Consider the following 17,689-nt stretch of genomic DNA (forward strand, 5'->3'; position numbering starts at 1 on the left):
ACCGTGGGGCCATGCCGGAGTCTCGGTCGTTAACGGAATAAAGCTGAGAAATCGCTAGCACAACTACAAACGGACATACAACACCACACACAGAATCGACAAAGCTTGCAATCTGTCCATCTTCTCTGTAGCTTGTATGGTAGTGGTTTCCCGGGCGCAGTCCAATTAAGCCACAGGCTCCACTCCTGGTGGTGCCCTTTTGTACATTCCTTTAAGGTTCAGCTTTGCAATCATACTGCCCCCGGAAACCAAAAACTTTGCCTTCATGGACGCTGTTTGGAGGTTCGTGGGAATAACGCCGCCCGATCAGCAGTCGGCATATGGGTCGCCCTCCCAGGGCTGTGGGGTACTCGGTACCGGGCCGGTGTCAGTGGGATGTGTCACAGCAGCGGTGACCCGGACGGTGGCCCTGGGCCCACGAAAACCTGGAGCCAGCCCTCCCCCCCACAACTGTAGCCAAATAACCCCCATTTTTCAGTGCGTAACTAGTAATATGAAGTAAATTAAGGTTGACAAGCTTAAGTAATAAGAATTGATGCTTTTGGCATTCAAATGGGCACTGTAGGTGTGTTTCCTGACCTCCTCTCACTGCCGACTTTTATTCCCCATTGACTTACATTGGGTTTCGTGTTTCGGGACGACCCCGACTTTTCCCTATAGTCGGCCGATCTTGCTCGACCCGACTTTTGGAAAAGTCGGGTTTCACGAAACGAAACTCGACCCTAAAAAACCAAAAGTTGCTCAACTCTAGCCCTAAGTGCAAGTGGAAAAGGCCGGACATGTGGTTTGAAGGAGAGTTCAGAGTCAAGGGTTACTCCGAGACAGCGAACTTGCTGGACTGGGGAGGGTGAGCAGTCATTGACTTTGATGGATAGTCTGTTGGGCTGTTTGAGTGAGATGGGGGAAAGATGATGAACTCTGTTTTGTCCATGTTAATCTTTAGAAATATAGCAGAGAAGGATGAAATAGCAGACAGACATTGTGGGATTCTGGTTAGTAAGGAGGTGATATCAGATCCAGAGAGGTAGATCTGTGTGTTGTCAACATAGAGAGGATACTGAAAGCTGTGGGCCTATGAGCTGTCCTGGGCCAAAGGTGTAGACAAGAGCAGGGGTACTAGAACTGAACCTTGGAGGAAACCAACAGATAGGGGTCCAGATGAAGAGATGGTGTGTGAGTGGGAGATGCTGAAAGTCCAGTCAGTGTATTTATGAAGAGATCCAAGATAGGGCCAAGTCTGTGATACCAAGAGATGAGAGAATCTGTAGTAAGAGGGACTGGTCCACTGTGTCAAAGGCAGAGGACAGGTCCAGATTTAGGAGGACAGAAAAGTGTTGCTTAGCTTTGGAAGTTAGTATTTCATTGGTGACTTTAGCATGGGCAGTTTCGGTCAAATTATGTGGTCAGAAGCAAGATTGTAACTGGTCAAGAGGGAGCAGGACGAGAGGTGGCAGGACAGTTAATATGGACATGCTGTTCCAGTAGTTTTGAGGCACAGGGGATAGGTAGATCGCTAGACACAGGGGATCGGTCAAGGGAGGACTTTTTGAGGATGGGTGTGATCGAGGCATGATTGAAGCATAAGGGGAAGACACCATTTGTTAGTGATAAGTTGAAGAGATGGGTTAGGGTTGGAATGAAGACTGTGGTGAGGTTTGGGATGCGGTGGGACAGGATTGCGTCAAGTGTGCAGGTGGTGAGATGTGATCTGGAGAGTAGAGAGGAAAGTTGATCTTCTGTAATGTTGAAGAAGCTGGTTTTGGAGGAGGAGGGCTGAGTAGTTATAACTAAGGGGTGAGGGAACTTTAGGCCAAAGCTTTGTCTGATATTATCAATCTTCTGCTTGAGCAATGAGGCAAAGCCTTCAGCTGAGATGAAAGCAGAGGGAGAAGGGGTTGGGGGATGGAGGAAAGAATTGAAATCTGGTATAATGTTCCTTGTGCTGGTACTATGCCCCCAAAGCTGGCATAATGTTCCCCATGCTGGCATAATGTCCACGTTCTGGTATAATGTCCCCCATCTTTGTCCCTTCCATTTTAGTCCAGCACATTTTAGAAAGAAACAAATGATTCTACTCACCTTCCCCTGTTCCTACACAGCGTGTAGCTAATGCAGGAGCCGGAAACTGATTTTAGCATGCCATTATGGGCAGCGGAAGACGCCACTGCCAGACTATACGCATGGGACAATTTATTACAGATCAATCAGTGCAGATCTTTAAGTGAGGGTTACATTTGCAAACAAGCTCTAAGACGACCATTGCTTGATAAATATTTACCAATCAGCAGTGTTTAACGCCACTGGTCAGTTTGTGCAAACTCTTAGAAAACCATATTGTGCTGTTCATCTGTTATTCTTCCCAAATATGCTGACAACTGAGTGTCACCATTCTCCTTGATAAAGTGGAGTGTCTGTACACAGTCTGGCACTGTCCAATCTATATTGACCATGTTGGACTGTGGAGAGATGCAACTTATGGGTAATGAATGATTTGTTGTCAATTAAGTATTAGTAATTCACACATTTTCATTAGAAATAGCAAATTAACAGCATATTACCCAATATCATACTGATCATAATTTGTCTATGAAAACTGTCAACAAACAGTAAAATAGTGGAGTTTCATCCTGGGACAGTGAAAGTATGGTATATAAAACACATGACCCAGTTCCCCATATAGCAGAGTTTTTGCCAGGCAAAGATTTAGAAGGCTATGTGCACATGTTGTATATTTACAGTAAACTTTTCTCCTACAAAAACCTGAGTGTTGGCAGGAAAAAAAATGCTGCATAAAATACACATTTTTTGCATGCATTTTTATTTGCGTTTTTACTTGCGTTTTTTCCCCTATTAATTTGAATGATTGAAAGATGCTGCAAAAATGCTGAAAGAACTGACATACTGCAGAATTAAAAACATGCTATAAAGGTTCAAAATAGTAAGTATGAAATAAGCAGCATATGCCAGAGATTTCAGGGATCTCATTGACTTTGTTGGTATTGTGAAATGCTGAGCTTTTTCTGCGGCAAAAATGCAACTTGTGAAAAAGCCCCAATGTGGTCGAAGTTCTCATAGATTTGGAATCATCTTCACTTTGAAGACTCAATAAAGAAGCACATTTCATTTGCATCCCCCACTGGCTCAGCTTTATAGGATGTAGGCAATAATTCACGAGGTTTGATATTCACAGAAAACGCATTCATACAATGAAAGATGAATCATATCAAGTGGGAATTCTATTAGGAGATTTCCATTAGCATTACGTGTAAGCTTTATAACAGATCTGATAAATAGGATTTTAATAAAGCTGTCCTCAAAGCTATGAATGGCAACTAACAATTCTGAAATACAAATAAGTCTATGTTACACTTCTATAAGTCATAATACATCCCAAAATCAGATTAAAAAATAATGGTTACAAGAATAGTTGCTAAACCAGCATAAGTGTGACTGATTGCAATAGAAATTTTAAAATTTTATAAATAATGGAAATAATTTGTGTTAAGGCCCCATCACACTAAGCGATCTCGACAACGACACGACCTGGCAAAGATCGTTTGCGCATCGCTACATGGTCGCTAGTTAACTGCAGATCTCCTAAACGACGCAGCAGCGATCAGCGATCTGTATAATGACCTCGGCGGTCGTTGGGACCTTGTCACACAGCATGTAGTGTTTTAACGATTCAACCTAGTCCCGCCTGCGCCGCAGAGATATGGGTCGCCAATGAGGTCGCTCGTCGTTTATAAAGGGTGTCAAACTCAGCGATTCAGGCGCACCAGATGCCAACGATCAAAAAACGGCCCACGATCAGCGACATCGCAGTGGGGGCCACATCGCCGTTGCATGTCACTGTTGCGTCATCAAATCTGTGACGCTTAAGCGATCTCACTAGCGATCTCGCGTAGTGTGACGGAGCCTTTAGTTAACTTAGGGCACACACAAGATTGGTATATGGGTAAGAAAATCTGGACCTAATAAGCTATAAAGAATAGAAATATGTTCTAATAAACTGGCTTTCATGCCTATTTCTGTACCTAATTTCAGAAGCAACCTTTGGCACTCAAAATATGACACTTCATATTTCCAACAGTTCGGCATTGAAATATATCACCAGACACTAACTGTCCGGTACGAACACCGAACTTTTAATTTAAGGTTCTCTCATCTCTAATTATGGATCAATCATATACACTGAGGTTCACTTTCTTCTAAGGCACATGTCTAGGTGCATAAATAGTAAAGAAGGTCAGAGGTTTTTGCACTCCTGTGTGAAGATGTTGGTACTCAGAAGGAATAACAGTAGTAAATTTCAGAAGCTACTTTCGGCACTCAAAATATGACACTTCATGTGTAGATGAATATACTGAACATTTTAATTCACAAAAGTTGACCAGCGATTTCTCATTTTTGCAACACAATTTTTTTAGGGACAACATCACATTTGAAGTCACTTTGAGGAGTCTATATGATAGAAAATACAAAAAGTGACACCATTCTAAAAACTGGACCTCCGAAGGTGCTCAAAACCACATTCAAGAAGTCTATTAACCCTTCAAGTGCTTCACAGGAATTTTTAGAATGTTTAAAAAAATGAACATTTAACTTTTTTTCACAAAAAATTTAATTCAGATACAATTTGTTTTATTTTACCAAGGTTAACAGGAGAAATTGGATAGCAAGTTTTGTTGTACAATTTGTCCTGAGTATGCTGATGCTCCATATATGCAGGTAAACCACTGTTTGGGCGCACAACAGAGCTTGGAAGGAAAGGAGCGCCGTTTGACTTTTCAATGTAAAATTGACTTTAATTGAGATTGAAATGCCATATCGCATTTGGAGAGCCCCTGATGTGCCTAAACAGGGGAAACCCCAACAAATAACACCATTTTGGAAAGCAGACCCCCTAAGGAACTTATCCAGATGTGTGGTGAGCACTTTGAACTCCGAAGTTTATAATGTAGAGCCATAAAAATAAAAAAATCATATTTTTATTCACAAAATGATATTTTCGCCCCCAATTTTTTATTTTCCCAAGGGTAAAAGGAGAAATTGGACCCCAAAAGTCATTGTCCAATTTGTCCTGAGTATGCTGATACCTCATATATAGGAGTAGACCACTGTTTGGGCGCATGGCAGAGCTCAGAAGGGAAAGAGCCCCTTTTGACTTTTTCAATGCAGAATTGGCTGGAATTGAGATCAGACGCATGTCACATTTGGAGAGTCCCTGATGTGCCTAAACAGTGGAAACCTCCCAATTCTAACTCCAACCCTAACCCCAACACACCCCTAAATCAAATACCATCCCTAACCATAACCCTAACACACCCCTAATCCTAATCCCAAATCTAACCCTAATTCCTAACCTAAAGCTAACTTTAGCCCCAACTGTAATTCTAACTTTAGCCCCAACCCTAACCCTAACTTTAGCCCCAACCCTAAACCTAGCTTTAGCCCCAACCCTAACCCTAATCCCAACCCTAACCCCCAAAACCAACCCTAATGGGAAAATGGAAATAAATACATTTTTTTATTTTATTATTTTTTCCTAACTAAGGGGGTGATAAAGGGGGGTTTAATTTACTATTTATAGTGGGTTTTATAGCGGGTTTTTATGATTGACAGCTGTCACACAATAAAAGGCGCTTTTTTATTGCAAAAAAAAAAAATTTCATCACCTCATTTTGAGAGCTATAATTTCTCCATATTTTGGCTCACAGGATCATGTGAGGTCTTGTTTTTTGTGGGACGAATTGACTTTTTTATCGGTACCATTTTCTGGCACATGACATTTTTTGATTGCTTTTTATTCTAATTTTTGGAAGGCAGACTGAACAAAAACAAGCAATTCATGAATTTCTTTTGAGGGGGCATTTATACCATTCAGCGATGTCTCATTTATATCTTTTTATGTTTTAGCAGTTTTATACAATAAAACTATTTTATAGAAAAAATAATTATTTTTGCATTGCTTTATTCTGAGAGCTATAACTTTTTTTTTGCTGATGATGCTGTATGACAGCTTGTTTTTTTGCAGGACAAGATGACGTTTTCAGCAGCACCACGTTTATCTAAATCTGTCATTTGATTGCGTGTTATTCCACTTTTTGTTCGGCGGTATGATGATAAAGCATTGTTTTTTTGCCTTTTTTTAATGGTGTTCACTAAAGGGGCTAACTAGTGGGACAGTTTTATAGGTCGAGTTGTTACGGAAGTGGCGATACTGAATATGTGTACTTTTATTGTTTAGTTTTTTTATTCAAATATTGATTTAATGATAGAATAAATATTGTTTTATTATTATTTTTTATTATTTTTTTATATTTTTACAATTGTTTAGAAAAACATTTTTATTTCATTCTTACTTTTACGCTGTGTCCCGCAATGGGACACTAATTTTGTGCAGGTTGATCGCTTATATGGCATGTAGAGCTGCATGCTATAGAAGCTGTCAGCGCTGCAGTTTCTGTGCACAGACCTTAGAGACTTCCTGACATGCACTGTGCATGACAGGAGTTCTCTCAGCTCTGGAAACCTGGATGTTGTCATGACAACATTGGGTTACCATGGGAGCCATCGGGACCCCTGCGTCATGCCGCGGGGTCTCTGATTCACAGGTAGAGGGACTGCCAGCCCCTCTGCCGGCTCCAGAATGCTGTGATCATGTTTGATCACAGTGTTCCAGGGGTTAAAGCGCCGGGAGTGGTCTGTGACCACTCCTGGCACTTAGTGCCGGATGTCACCTGTGAGAATCAGCTGACACCCGGCCGTGATCAGCCGCACTCCCCCCGTGAGCATGGCTGATCGCGTATGATGTACTATTCTGTACATGGGCACTAAGTCCCAGGGCACAGGGACGGAATAGTACGTCCATTGTCATAAAGGGGTTAAAGGTTTTTTTGTTGTTTATTCGGTTCCCCAACATTTCTAAGACCCTACTATATTTTCTTTGCTTTTTGTGAAGTTAGAAAGAAAGCATTTTCCAGCTCAAAAGTTTGGGTCCCCATTCATTCAATTGGGGTTTGGGTTGAAGTTCAGATAAAGTTCTGGTACCCAACCGAACGTTGGAATTAAGTTGGGGTCGAGTACCAGAACCTGAACTTCCACGGGTCCGCTCATCTCTATCCATATTATTTGCATGTTTGATAAATCTGGGATGTTCTTAACGGGACATCAAACTAAATTATGGTAGGGCCAATCATTTAATTTCACCTTCCACCTGCTTGTTTTCCATCTATCTCCACCCCCCTCTTCTTGATTGACAACTTTCACTTAATAGAGCCATATAAGGGCTGAGATCGATGGAAAACAAGCTGGTGGGCTAATAAATGTGTCATTTTATTAGCAAAAATCTGAAAAAATTATGTGTAGTCTTCTCGCCCAGAGCAGCATGATTGACAAATCAGTGTGTGCAGAGAAGAAGAAAAGAAGTTCCTCTTCTCTTCCTCTCTACTCCCTTTGGGTTTCAATAATGTTAATATGGGAGTGATACCAGCAAGCTGAAGGGATGACTAGACCAGGTGCAAGTGCACCGGGATAAAACATTATTTCACAGACTACAACAGTTAGGTTCAATAAAGGGATCATTAAAAATGTTATTAAGAGGCAGATAGAGCTTTCCTTATACATTATAGGGGAGAATAACTAGACAGGTTCTCTTTAATGTTAACATAGCCCTACACCATTTTTAATCCAGAAGGAAGCAAAACAATCATTTTGACCAATTATTTCCTTTTTTTTTCCCTTAGGATGGAAAAAAAATCCTGTCCCATACAAGGGAGTAAGGTATTTTTCCTACATAAATCAACATTATCATTTTATTTACCACTTTATATAAATGTCCAGCCCGTTTAATGCTTTGGTTGTATCTACCACTGGATATTTTAAGGTTTGACAACAACTATGAAAAACAATTTCTTATTGAATGCTATTTCTCCCCTGTAGAGAACGTCCCCTGGTCAATTGTACAATTCCCAGAAATTAATAAATCATGTGCCAATTCTTTGTGCTATTTCCTACATTCTAGATTAATAATAAAAAATACAAAATTGAGAGTCCACAAAATATCCTTAGCCTATCAAATTACCTTATCCATATAATTAGATCAGACTAGCAAATCTGAACACCTACAATACAGTATATGAATGTATTACTTATATTCCTTACTTTGAGCAGAAATATAAAAGTAGAAAAGTTCCAAAAATATATCCATTAATGGGGAAAACATGAAAATTAAAGATAGATTCTAGTGAAATTTCATAGAAATAGCAATTTGTCACATGCTGTAATTAATATGTATTTTGCAGAATAATATAATGAATTCCAAAAACCCTTTCCAGAAAGATGACGGACAGTGGATGACAGGGAACATTAATTGTTGCGGAAGACAGATGCTCGTACCGGCAGCGCATAGAGAGATTTTTCTGCATGGTAGATAAGTAATAGAATTTCTTTTTTCAGGACATAATCATTAACTAGGTTTAAAAGAAGTTCAGATACAGCAAATGCCACCTGCAGTTTTATTAGTGTAGAGAGTAATAAAGGGATATTCAATCCAGGGAATTTTTCAGAATATGTTCATCCTGTCAGATAAAGTTGAATAAGCTCATCCATAATAATAGTAATAAAAGTGAGCCAGTACATTACATGTATATCTGTAATCATAATGACGCTCCGTACTAGGAGGTGCTTTTTTTTCATATATATGTAACTAATACATCTTTATTAGAATGACTTGTATTATTGTGCGTTACAGTTTAAGGATCCATGATTGCTCGTTACCTTGCCATGGTTTGTGGTTTTTATTATTTAAAGTTGGCGGTACAGTCATTGGAGCAATAAAAACAAAACAAGTAAAAGGTAATAATGAAGCTTTAAGTGTCTAGATTGCTACCACTGCCTCACTAACTGCAAAATAAGAGTATTCCCGAGTCACCTCCAATGGACGCTTCATTAACATGTCATTGAGTGACTTTTTACATGACACATATGATGCAGTAGTACAAAGTAAGGCACATTCCCTTACAGTGTGTTGGTTCTGACTATCAATTCCTCATAAAAAACACACACTCGCAACAGATATAGATTAACCGTCACCAATATGTTGGTGTTGACATTATGCACTAAATTCATAAAGGAATATATAATTGGTGCTAATTACATAAAGTTATTACCAAGAATTGTAAAATGTTGACTTTAATTTACAGCTGACTGCGACAATAGGACAAGTAACTGACTTTCAGAAATTTGTCTATATACAAGGTGGGATTTGTGACACAATTGTGCTCAAAAGTTTGCATTCCTCCACAGAATTTTTGCTTTCTTGGTGTTTTTTTCAGAGAATATGAATGATAACACCAAAACTTTTTCTCCACTCATGGTTAGTGGTTGGGTGAAGTCATTTATTGTCAATCTACTGTGCTTTCTCTTTTTAAATCATAATGACAACCCAAAACATCCAAATGACCCTGATCAAAAGTTCACATACCCCATTTCTTAATACCATGTATTACCCCCTCTAACATCAATGACAGCTTGAAATCTTTTGAGGTAGTTGTTTATGAGGTTTTTTATTTTCTCAGATTGTAAAGCTGCCCACTCTTCTTGGCAAAAAGCCTCCAGTTCCTGTAAATTCCTGGGCTGTCTAGCGTGAACTGCGTGCTTGAGATCTCCCCAGAGTGGCTCAATGATATTGAGGTCAGGTGACTGAGATGGCCACTCCAGAACCTTCACTTTGCTCTGCTATAGCCAATGGCAGGTTTACTTGGCCTTGTGTTTTGGATCGTTGTCATATTGAAACGTCCAAGTATGTCCCATGCGCAGCTTCCAGGGTGATGATTGCAAATTTGTCTCCAGTATTTGCTAATAACATGCTGCATTCATCTTTCTGTCAATTTTGACCAAGTTTCCTGTGCCTTGGTAGCTCACACATCCCCAAAACTTCAGCGATCCACCTCTGTGCTTTACAGTAGGAATTGTGTTCCCGTCATCATAGGTCTTTTTGACCTCTCTCCAAATGTAAATTTTATGGTTGTGACCAAAAAGTTAAATTTTGGTTTCATCGCTTCAAATTACCTTGTTCCAAAAGTTTTGAGGCTTGTCTCTGTGATGTTTTGCGTATTGTAGGCAAGATAATTTGTGGCATTTGTGCTGTAATGGCTTTCTTCTGGTGACTCGACCATGCAGCCCATTTTTCTTAAGGTGTCTCCTTATTGTGCATCTTGAAACAACCACACCATTAGTTTTCAGTCCAGTATTTCAGCTGATATTATTTGTGGGTTTTTCTTTGCATCCCGAACAATTTTCCTGGCAGTTGTGGATGAAATTTTTGTTGGTCTACCTGACCATAGATTTGTCATTACAGTGCCCCTGATTTTCCATTTGTTAATCACAGTTTGAATGCTGCTGACTGGCATTATCAATTCCTTAGATATCTTTTTGTATCCCTTTCCTGTTTTATACAGTTCAACTGTCTTTTCCCATAGATCCAATAACAATTCTTTTGCTTTCCCCATGACTCACAATCCTGAAACGTCAGTAGCTGGATGAAAGATGCAAGAGTCTGTCTGGATCCCAGAAACTCACCCATCTTATATGCACACACACTGATTACAAGTAAACAAGTCACAGGTGAGGATGTTACCTTTAGTTGCCATTCAAACCCAATTGTACCAACTTCTGTGCATGTTATCAGGCCAAAATCACCAAGGCATGTAAACTTTTGCTCAGGGTCATTTGAATGTTTTGGGTTGTCATTATGATTTAAAAAGAGAAAACACAGTAGTTTGACAATAAATGGCTTCACCCAACAACTAGCCATGAGTGCAGAAAAAGTTTTGGTGTTATTATTTATATTTTCTGAAAGAAGGCAAAGAAAGCAAAAATTCTGCCGCGGTATGTAAACTTTTGAGGACAAATGTACGTTACTCAATTTTTAAGACACTGGAAATGAAATATTCAAAATCAAATCAAATCAAATTTATTATCGCCAAGTACATATTACATATATACAAGGAATTCTTTGTGGCAAAGAGGCAACATAATATATAACAACAGATACAACAAGTAACATCTAACAAGACAGATACAGTATATAGTCTACACATGACGATTTAATTGTTGAACAGAGAGTGGATAGAAGCTGTTCATATGGCGGTTGGTACTGCATTTGGGGACTCTGAAGCGACGTCCTGAAGGGAGTAGTTGGAATGAGGAGTGTCCCGGGTGAGAGGGATCGGATGAAATTTTCAATGCGTGGGATCGAATACTCTTATCATAAAGATCCTGGATTTTAGGCAGGGGGAGCCTATAATTCTCTATATAATTCCTAGAACAATGACATTTTCCCAGTGTAACTTTTTTAGTACATTGCATTACTAACATTTATCCGGGTCAAACAATCACCCTTCTCCAGCAGTAATATACATTTCTATCACTTTACAAGATGATGATATCTACACATGTAAACTCCCCAAAATGTTAATCTTCTGACATGTCTACAGAACATTTATGAAAATGGAAATCCTTGGTACTATATAAAATTTGTAAACTGGTAGAGCACATCGCGTCTGAACAATCCAATAACTTTATTCGCTATTCTTAAACATGCTCACTTACAGACAAAAATATACATTTATCTATTACCATGACAGAACCACTTTACGATATACTGTAGGAGAACAAAGATTTATTGTAGTCAACAAGATGTATACTTTCACTACATTAATGGATTAGTCTGTACGGTACATTAGGTGACCATTCCATGATAGAGATATATATAGACAGGGATGTATATCTATCTCTCTGTCTCTCTTTACATAATTATTACATGTCTTTTTTGTTTAATGGGCTATAATGTTGAACTTGACATGTATGACCTTGAGAATATATAAATATATATAAAACATTAATATATAAAAATAAATTCATTTAGCCTATTGCCCATGTGGAATGAAATGTTAATTTAAATTATTTTATTAGTTTCTTGAACTCCAAAAAAAGTCTTTATTTTGCTTATAATACACCATACTTTGTAACAAGGTACTATCCTATCAGTATGGGTGGCAAAAATTATGTTATTGATGGTCAACACATTTCTTTATAGCTTTCATAAACATTTAAAGAAAAAAAAAAACAGAAAACGTGCCACTGGTAAGATGAAATCTGCCAATTGAATACAATAGAAAGAATTCCTGTAAATAAGCACATGGAAAAGAGGAAGTTTCTAGTGATGAGCAAACATGCTGAGATAAGGTGTTATTATCGCATGCTCTGGTGCTAACAGGATAGATTCAGCATGCTCGAAAAATATGTTTGCGCCCCCACGGCTGCATATCTCATGGCTGTTTGACAGCCGCAACACATGCAGCAAACAGAAGCGAGACAAGCAGCCGAGGGAATCGAACATAGTTTTCGAGCACGCCGAATCTACTCTGTTAGCACCTGAGCATGGTCGCTCAACACTAGAAGTTTCCAAATTAATTCTTCTTCTAATCTGGGTTGTTAATCTAATGTATTCAATTCTATAAGAAGAAACAAATGAAACAAACCAAAAATAATATATACATACATATTGTTATATTTAATTTATTCTGTAGTTAAAAATGTATTTTTCTTTTTTTCAGTATATAAATATTTGAGCAGCATGGTAACTCAGTGGTTAGTACTGCAGTCTTGCAGCGCTTGGGTCCTGGGTTCAAATCCCACCAAAGAGACTGTTTGTTCTCCCCGTGTTTGTGTGGTTTCCTCCCACCCTCCAAAGACATACAGATAAGGAATTTGGATTGTGAGCCCCAATGGGAAGAGCAATGATAATATCTGTAAAGCGTTGTGGAGTTAATAGCATTATATTAGCAAAGCATAATAATACTAATAACTCTTACATCCCCAAAAAACATTAAATATTATCTCAAAATGAAATCCTGGACATGTTCCCTATTTTATCATTATACAGTAAAATGAAGCCAAATACCAAAGGAGACAGTGACTGATCAAGTTACTGCACATAACCATTGAATAATCCTTAGATCTTACATTTCTGGATTAATTGTCATTTTTGTAGACAACAAGTATAAATTGACTCCCAACTTCTAAATTAAACTGCATTAATATGATATCCATTTGTCAGTTACTGTACTTAAACCATATTTTTTGGAGCTTAAAGAAAAACTAATGGATTTGCAGCTTTACCTCCATGATAAAATCCAGATTGTACCTGCAGGACCCGGGGTAAAGTTTTGGGATCCAGGGACTGGACAAAAGTCTGAAGCGTCGTAGTCATCATCTAAGGCAAGACATACAGTCAGCTAGGAATGTTTGAACTGATGTGACTATGGTGAGGTGCACAATAACCAGATATAGAGTTAACCTTTGTTTTTTAGCGATGCAGACAGGAAGAGGCTTTGGTGTCAGATATCGATGTATAGTTCCTGTTCTTGTGCACTTCACAAACAGAGAAATGAGTTCAACCAACAGCTCATCATTGCTAGCATTTCTTAAATGTCTGGTTAAAAAACCTTTGTGATAAAAGGAGCATTTTCACTTCCAAGTTCCTACAATACATGCTCACGGCGAAAGCTGGGACACAATAGTGATGCAAAAACACGTATGGAGGATTATAAATTTTAAATTTTCTTCCTTTCTAACATACTGTATTTCATATTTTTATTGCTAGTATCTGTCAAAAGCACAGTCAGGTGAGTTGTATCATTTTATTTGCTGCTCAAGAGTAGTCATTGTTGTGTTTCAGAGCGGTTCACAGACATAATCATACATGTGCAGTCAGGTGACAACATCGCTCCCAACCTTTCCAGATTCAGCAGGGGTTTTATCCTGGCTTCTAAGGCCGGGATCACACTTGCGAGAAACTTGGACTTAATAGCCGGCACTGCCGCTGGCCCTCGGGAGTGGAGCGTGAGGCTGCATAGAAATACATGCAGCCGCATGCTCCACTCGCGAGTGCCGGCGGTAGTGTCGGGAATTAAGATGCGAGACTCGTCCAAGTTTCTCGCATGTGTGATCCCGGCCTAATACGTACCTGCACCTCTTTCCTACTTAGTTCCATTGCTCCTCCTCCTTCGGGAGTGGGGCAGCATCTCTCTGCTCAGAGCATAAATTAAATTATAACATTCATCTCTCTCCTGTGATCAGGTCTCCCCAGGACTCAAATTCACATATTTAACATAAATAACTGCAATCAATCGCTTCCTATAACTATCAACAAGCTTCTTACACCTCTGAACTCAAATTTTGGACCACTCTTCTCTTGCAAACTGTTCCAGGTCTTTCATATTTGAAGGGTGCCTTCTCACATCAGCAATATTAATATTTCTCAATTTTTAGTAAACAGCAGAATGATGTGCTTTTCCAAAAAGCTCAATATTAGTCTCTTCTCCCCAAATGACAATTTCCCAAAAGGATTTTTGCTTACTCACATACATAAATCAACAGTGGGGTTCGCATGGGTCTCTTGCCATACCATTTCATTTCATTCAAATGTCAGATAGTTCGCACTGACACTGATGCACACAAAGCCTGCAGGACAGCTTGAATTTCTTTGCAACTTGATTGGGGCTGGTCATCCACCATCCAGACTATCCTGCATAACAACCCTTCATTCATTTTTCTCTGCCATCCACATCCAGATTAGCTACAGTGCCATGGGTTGTAAACTTCTTGATTATCAACAAAGGAACACCAAGAACTCTGGAGATGGACTTGTAACCTTGAGATTGTTGATATTTTTCAACAATTTTTGTTCTGAAGTCCTCAAACAGTTCTCTTATCTTCTTTCTGTTCTCTATGCTCAGTGTGGCACACACAGACACACAATGCAAAGATTGAGTCAACTTCTCCCATTTTTATCTGGTTTCAGGTGTGATTTTCATATTGCCCACACCTGTTACTTGCCACAGGTGAGTTAGAACAAGTATCACATACTTGAAGCAAAGTTGTTTACCCACAGTTTTGGAAAGGTGCCGACAATTTTGTTCTCCCTTTTTGGGAGTTTGTGTTAAATTATATCCAACTTGCCTTTTTTGCTCAGTTTTTTTCTGTTGTTCCAATACACACAAATGAAATATACATGGGTATATCAAGACATGTGCAATTGTAATAATTTTCTGGGTGAACTGCATAATTTTCTGAAACCATTTCAAGGGTGCCAACACTTTCGGCCATGACTGTATTACCACCACAAAGTGACTGAATAATACTTAATGATGCTGATCATTAAAAAAATAAAGACTGTAATAAGCCAAATATTAGCCTCATACTCATACAGTGACTATTTAGAATTGGATTACCAGCTCTGTAGACCGAATTAGTATACACCTTATAAATATATTGATAGACTCAACAGTGATATCTCCAATGAATTGAAGCAATCAATTTTCTATTTTCCTCTTAATTTGCTGGAGACCACAATAGCTACTTCCAGCAATGACTTGTCTCTGCAGAATGTAGCACACAGACAATTATGACTGATCACTTCTAGATCACCCTCCCCATCATTTCCATGGGTTAGACCACCTTTACTCATGATACAAGACACACACTGTAAAGAATACAATAATGACCTTTCTTTAAATTCAAATTTGTACAATTAAGATACATCAAATAATGCAGTGCAGTCATTATAACCTTAAAAATATTACTAAACTTTCCATTTGTGGCCCCCACATTCATAATGTCCCAATTTGTAGCTCTATACATTACCAATGTCACCTTTGTGGCCCACAGATTACCGTATTTTTCAGACTATAAGACGCACCCGACCATAAGACGCACCCCAAATTTTGGGGTGGAAAATAGCAGAAAAAAAGTCAGAATTTAAGGTATCTTACCTGAGGGCCGGCAGTGGCAGAAGTGGGGCAATGCTCCAATCCCAGGGTGCGATGCTGCGGGTCCGGTGTCGGCGGTAAGTCAGAGCATGGAGCAGGGTCCCTTCCTCAGGATGCCGGCGGCAGCAGAAGTGGGGCAATGCTGCAGTCCCGGGGTGCAATACTGTGGGTCCGGTGTCGGCGGTGAGGCAGAGCATGGAGCAGGGTCCCTTCCTCAGGATGCTGGTGGTAGAAATGTGGCAATACCGTGGCCCAATGTCCATGGTGAGCAGAGCCGAGTGCATCACCGGTTTCTCGGCAGCCATCTTCCTGAGGCCGCGCGTGCGCAGATTGAGATCTCGGTGTCCCTCGGCTTTAGGAAAATGGCTGCTGAGATCTCAATCTGCGCATGCGCAGCCTCTGGTGTTCCTTTTTTTGAAGCTGAGGGCCACAGAGATCTTAATCTGCACACGAGCTGCCTCCAGCGGCCCCCGGCTTCTGGAATATGGCCGCAGGGAAACCGGTGATGCACTGTTTGTTGGGCTCTCCATGCATGTGCTGTGACTATGACACAGCCAAAACACATGCAGCTGCAGCACCGCTCAGCTGATCAGCCAGTGCACTTCATGTATCCAGGTTCCCTCTGCAGCTTATTCGGTAAGAGCTATAGCTTGCCAAATAAGAGAGAACACGAACAAATTTGCTCAACACTAGTAATTATGCCCCAGAGCCTCCCTTATATAGTATAATGCTCCCTGAGTTTCCCCATATGTAGTAAAAACGCCCTCTGAGTTTCCTAATACAATAATGAGGCATAATCATTTTAAGCGCTTGACAAATTATCAACAATCCTTTACATACGCAAACAATACAACAAGCATAGATGAAATGAAGGACTTATTACAGAGTGTCAAGATGGAAACTTTGGCACAGGACTCTTACTCAATACAAGGAAGACAAAGATATTGACTACTTCCATGTATGACCAGTACACATTTACACTCGGATCAATGATCACTAAAGATGCAGCCACAACATTGGAAGTCAATAGGAGAATAGTTAGGGGAAAATCAACAATGAAATCACTGACGTTGGTCTTCAAATTGAGGAACATTTCGCTGGCAGTGATGACACGGCTTGTACATAGTCCGGTCTTTTCTGTAGTAACATATGGATGCGAAACCTGGACGATAAAGTAACAAAGCAGTAGAATAATCATCACTTCTAAATGTGGTGCTGGAAAAGAATGTTATCAATACTATGGATGGTGTGGCGCCCCCAGGAGTATGGTCGCCACACTGGCATTGCCTTCCTCCAGGGAGGGTGATGTCAGGCTTGGAAGCGATGAAGGGTCTCTCTAACAGTTAACCATGTCATGCAACACCGTTCCCACTCCAGGCCAGCAGAGGGATCTCTGAACCAGAAATGGGTGAGGAGTGCTCTCTGAGGGCCAGGAAGGGAAATTAGTTAGTGTGAGGAGGGCAAAGAGTGTAGACATGTGGAGAGAAGCTGGAGGTTGAGCTGAGGATAGAGAGCTCCCTCCCAGTGACAGTGCATGATCTGGAGCCTGGTCTCCACGGTTGTATGGATACTGAAGGTCCTGCAGCAGAAACCAGAGGAATAGGAAGCTGTAAATGCTCTATTCCCAACTAAGACTCGGAGGCACAACAGCGAAGGGTGAGCCAAGAGAGATAGAAGGCTACAGCTGTCTGCCATACGAGGTAGATCCAAAAGGGAAGAAGAAGGAGGAACTTCAGTGTAACACTGTACTGCATGTACCTCAAGTAAGCGCTAGAGAGGAGACTACACAACCCATCTGACAGAGAAATTCCCAAGTTGCTTCCAGGCTAATCATCTCCTGTGCCATCTGT

General features: G+C 40.0%; 1 protein-coding gene across 1 annotated transcript in view; it reads right to left on the reverse strand.

Moving 5' to 3' along the window:
• The window catches only part of THEMIS (thymocyte selection associated), a 123,782-nt gene extending 110,454 nt beyond the window's left edge, over positions 1-13,328 (reverse strand). The window contains exon 1 of the mRNA XM_073575780.1: positions 13,189-13,328. Within this exon, the coding sequence (XP_073431881.1) occupies positions 13,189-13,282 (94 nt within the window). The 5' untranslated portion in view covers positions 13,283-13,328. The remainder of the gene's footprint in view (positions 1-13,188) is intronic.
• Between the last annotated feature and the right edge of the window lie 4,361 nt (positions 13,329-17,689).

Source organism: Dendrobates tinctorius, unplaced genomic scaffold, assembly GCF_039654945.1.
Source record: "Dendrobates tinctorius isolate UK_male_01 unplaced genomic scaffold, ASM3965494v1 ptg000046l, whole genome shotgun sequence".
In the NCBI taxonomy this organism is placed as follows: Eukaryota; Metazoa; Chordata; class Amphibia; order Anura; family Dendrobatidae; genus Dendrobates; species Dendrobates tinctorius.